This window comes from Gavialis gangeticus, unplaced genomic scaffold (genome assembly GCF_001723915.1).
Source record: "Gavialis gangeticus isolate Ggan-Ray unplaced genomic scaffold, GavGan_comp1, whole genome shotgun sequence".
Lineage (NCBI taxonomy): Eukaryota > Metazoa > Chordata > Crocodylia > Gavialidae > Gavialis > Gavialis gangeticus.
Genome location: NW_017728996.1, coordinates 820,446 through 824,915, shown reverse-complemented (window position 1 = coordinate 824,915; position 4,470 = coordinate 820,446). Strand labels below are relative to the sequence as shown.

At 53.9% G+C, this 4,470-nt stretch overlaps 1 protein-coding gene across 1 annotated transcript in view; it reads right to left on the bottom strand.

The window, feature by feature from the left end:
- The window catches only part of CTSH (cathepsin H), an 18,849-nt gene that overhangs the window by 7,738 nt on the left and 6,641 nt on the right, over positions 1-4,470 (bottom strand). The window contains exons 8-11 of the mRNA XM_019503870.1: positions 3,064-3,145; positions 2,904-2,972; positions 1,769-1,875; positions 748-873 (exon numbers count right to left, since the gene is read on the bottom strand). Of these exons, the coding sequence (XP_019359415.1) occupies positions 748-873; positions 1,769-1,875; positions 2,904-2,972; positions 3,064-3,145 (384 nt within the window). The remainder of the gene's footprint in view (positions 1-747; positions 874-1,768; positions 1,876-2,903; positions 2,973-3,063; positions 3,146-4,470) is intronic.

The following is a 4,470-nucleotide window of genomic DNA, read 5'->3' as shown; positions in this document are numbered from 1 at the left end:
GGACTAGGTGATCTGCTCAGGTCCCTTCCAACCCGACCAACTATGAAACTATGAAACAAGCCAGCACAGCTAGTGCAGCTCCAAGCTGAGCCCAGCCATGCCCTGCTCTGCCCTGGCCTTACACACCTCAACATGAGACACAAAACAGGACAAGGAGCAATGGGCTCAAGCTGCAGGCAGGGAGGCTGATGTTGGATATTAGGAAAAACTCTCACGAGGAGGGTGGTGATGCACTGGAACAGGCTCCCCAGAGCGGTGGTGCAGCCTCCATCCTTGGAGGTGTTTAAGACCTGGGTAGACAAAGCCGTCTCTGGGATGATGTAGTTGGGGCTGGTCCTGCTTGGAGCAGGGGGCTGGTCTAGATGTGACCTCCTGGGGTCCCTTTCAACCTGAATCTCCTATGACCTGGGTTGCAGACAGGCCCAGGGAGCTGGCTATAACCCCCAGGGAAGAATTGCCCCAGGAGCTTTGGGGCTACAAGCCAGTGCAAAATAGCTGCAGCAGAGGATGATAACTGGACCCAGTCCCTCACACAGAGAGCAGTTTTCAGAGCAAAACCTCTGTGCTAATTCCTCAGCTGCCATCTGCCCTTGTCGCCCCTAGCAAGCCCAGATGACCAGCTGCAGCGGAGAACTGATCAGCGAGCTGTGGCCCCATGCACGGGCCAGAGGGAAAGTGGCTGCGGATCAGATCCAACAAGACCATGGTGTGGGCAGTGGGTACTGGCACTGGCCAGGGGTTGCTTACCCATCCATGCCCCAGTATGTGCCCCACGAGTTCTTGACGATCCAGTAAGGCATCCCATTTTCCACGCCGTATCCGACAGCCAGGACCGCATGGTTCACCTTGTCTGGGGTCTTCTCACAGTGCGGGCTGCACACAACAGACCCAAATAAACCTTAGCTGACAGCACGGGGTAGCCCCAGCTGCCCCAGTCCCTCCTGTGCTGCTGCCTCATGCTTCTGGGAACCCGGTTATTTAACCCCCAGCTTCCTTCTCCTTCCACCAACTGGTTTTAGTGACCTTAGTTTCAACAGGAGCTACAGATTCATACCTCATTACCTGGACTAGCTCCTCCAAGTGCTAACTGCCTTGTTCATCTCAGCTGATCCAACCAACCCCCTTTTCTGCCTCTCTCAGCAGCGTCTTTCCTGCCCCTTTCCCTTCAATATAAAATCTCTTCTCCCCACTAGTCCATTCCTAGCTGCTGACAAACCAAGTGGTTGTCCACAAAGGCTCTGTAAGAGTGTGTCTACATATTCATCAATGCACTTTTGCTAACGCACGTTAGATTTAGTACTTCCATTGTGAGGTACATTATCCTATTTTAATGCACATTAGCAACAGCACACTTTTTTGCATTTTTGAATGGACGTTAAAGCACATGTGTAGATGCAGCCTAAGAGACTGCGTGGGCCTGGGGAAAGGTGAAGCCAAAAGGGAATGGCAGTGGAAAGACTGGCACTTCTTATTCAAGAGTCATTCAGCCCATGCCTTTGTGGTATTCAAATCGACCACAAATGAAAAGCAAAATTTTATCTTTTGCAGTTGTTGGGGGGCAACACATTTGTGAGAGGATGATTTATGTTTTCAGATCTTTATCATAAGGATCATTTAAAAAATCATGCCTCTGCACCTGCCAGTCTCTCAGGTGCCACCCCTCTGCTAGGGCCAGGAGCAGGGACTGCGCTGATGGAAACCTGCCAGGGGAAAAAGCAACTCAAACGTGGCTCCTGTTCACAGCCTGTCCTGCGCCCGGGGCACTCACTTGGAATAGACCCCTTTGGAGTACTGCATGAAGTCCTCGGTCACTTGGAAAGCGAAGCTCACAGGATTGTGCGTGCCCACAGCCTCCATCATGCCCTGCTCGTCGTACTGCAAGGAGACCGCTCTCAGCATCAGCTGCATTTTGGCAGCAGTTGCTACAGCCCAGAAGCCCTGTGCAGGCGGGTGTGGAGAAGCTGGCAGAGCACATCAATGCTCTTTCCACATACAGGTGAATTAGGAGAGGGGCGTGGACTGAGGACACGTGTGCTCCCCAGGCTGGGCATCTCCAATATCTGCAGGGCCAAGCTTGCTCCCAGCAAATCAGGGACTCTGGTCTGTCTTTGGGGAGTGGTTGCAGGCACCAAAATGCCTGAATTCTCCCCCAAAAAATGCAGTCGCCTGCTTTTGTAATGCATCATTGTCAGAGCTTGAAGATGGAGCCAGGGAAATGCAGGGAAACCCCTCTCTCTTCCCAACCGGTTTATGAACCATTCCCACGGGCCACAAGCGAAGTGGAACAGGATCTCCCTGGCATGGGGCCTGGTCCTGGGCGTGCACAGACTGTTGTGCATGTGTTAGGGGCATCTTTAGAGGTAGCAGCCACATGCTGCAGACGTGATGGAGAAGCGCGTGCCAGGAGGTGGGTGCATGCTGGGAGCAGGGAGCTGGGACGAACATGGGCAGCAGAGAGGAGGGAAACACACTGGAGCACCCCCAAGCAATGCGGGACACATGCCCCTGCTGCACCAGCTGCCAGTGCTGTAATTAGTGCCTGCAAACCCTCCCCCGGCCTGACACCCACACCGAGGACTACCAAAAAAAGAAGAGAAACAAGCTATTTCCAGGTGCAGACGGCAGCACCGGAACATACTGACTGCCAGGCGCTAATGCTGCTCCTCCCATCCACGGCAGAGCGGATCCATGGATCGGGCCCATCTCTGCAGCTGACACCAGTGGGAGTGGGGAAGAGCCTTACAGAGAAACACTGTTCTCATAGGGACGGCGCTCATGGATGCTCGGCAGAGACTGCCCTTGCAACCTGCCTGGTCCCCAAACCCAGGGGCAGCCGGCAGACTGGCCTAACTGGGGCTGCACAGAAGGAAAGCTTCACGAAGCATCTGATCTCCCAAACTCACCAGAGTGATGTTGACGACTTCCTTGACGAAGGCGATGGCCTTGCTGGGCTGGTACTTGCAGGTGCCGTTCTGTGCAAACACAAGGGAACGCGTGTTAAACCCTGCTCTGGTGCTAGCACCCGGGCTGCTGGGCACGGCTTTGCTGCAGTGACAAGGATACCTCTGCCCGGTATGGGTACGTGTCCTCTCCCATCAGCCCCTTGTTGTACAGGATGTACTCGAAGGCCTGGCTCGGCAGCCCCCTGCAAAACAGCACAGCAGAAGGGGGAGTTAATGACACAGGAGATGCTGCCAGATGAAGGCACGGCTCTTTTCCCTGCGAGGATGAACCTGGACATAGCTGTGCTGTCTGAGCGCTTGCACTGGGGGATACATCCGGTGCCCCCAACAGCAAGGCACAGCCTCCCCTCCAAGCCCTTGATGCTCCCTGGGGCCTCCTTTCCAGGGCTCTCCCCTCTTCCTCAGCTTGGGTGGTAGAAAAGGGCAGTGAATGTCCTTGAAGATCCAACTCAGGCCAAGCCCAGGGGAGACACTGGGGTCAAGGTCACCCCTGCTGCACAGGTCAGGTCCTTCTGCTGAGTGTGCTGGGCCCTTTCCTGGCTGCTCTTGCAGAGGTGCGCAGTGGGGTGGTCTCAGTGCCTGTGCTCAGGATGCTCTTGCCTCTGCCCAGTTTGGCCCCTGCACCTCAGAAAGGATCTGGGAGAACTAGAGAAGGTGCAGAGAAGGGCAGCAAAGAGGATGAACGCTATGGAGGGGCAACTAACAAACCCAGGCCTGGTCTGCTTAGATAAGAGACACCTGATGGTAAGTCATGATAAAATACTAAATGGAGAAGAGAAAGTCAGTAGGAACTCATCACTGACTGTCTGTCACAAGATGAGAACCAGGGGTTGCAAAATGAAATCAGGAGGCAGCAAATTTAAAACAAACAAAAAGGTTTTCACGCAGCGTGTCGTTAGCGTATGGAACTTGTTGTCACAAGATGTGGTGGAAACTGACAGTTTAACCAGCTTCAAAAATGGGGCTTGGAGGAAAGGGGCATCAGTCTCCGCTCTCTGCTATTGTGACACAGGAGACTGGGACCTAGATCTAACCCAGGGAATGGCAGCTCATATGTTGCTGATGATACCAAAATTTGGGGTGAGGTGAGCATGCTAGTAGGGAGGAAAAGACTGCAGCAAGACCTGGATCGGTTACAGGGGTGGGCTAAGAAACAGGATGCGTTTCAATACTGACAAGTGCAGGGTGCTGCACATGGGCAGTAGTAACCAGCAGCACACTTATAAGATGGGAAACTCCCTTCTTGAGAGCATGGAGGCAGAAAGGGATCTTGGAGTCATTACTGACTCCAAGATGAACATGGGTCGACAATGCAAGGTCACGGTTGGCAGGGCTAACCGCACCTTGTCGTGCATCCACCGGTGCATCTCAAGTAGGGCCAAGGAAGTGATCCTCCCCCTCTACGTGACACTGGTCAGGCCACAGCTGGAGTACTGTTTCCAATTCTGTGTGCCCCACTTCAGGAGGGATATGGACAACATTGAGAGGGTCCAGAGGAGGGCCACCC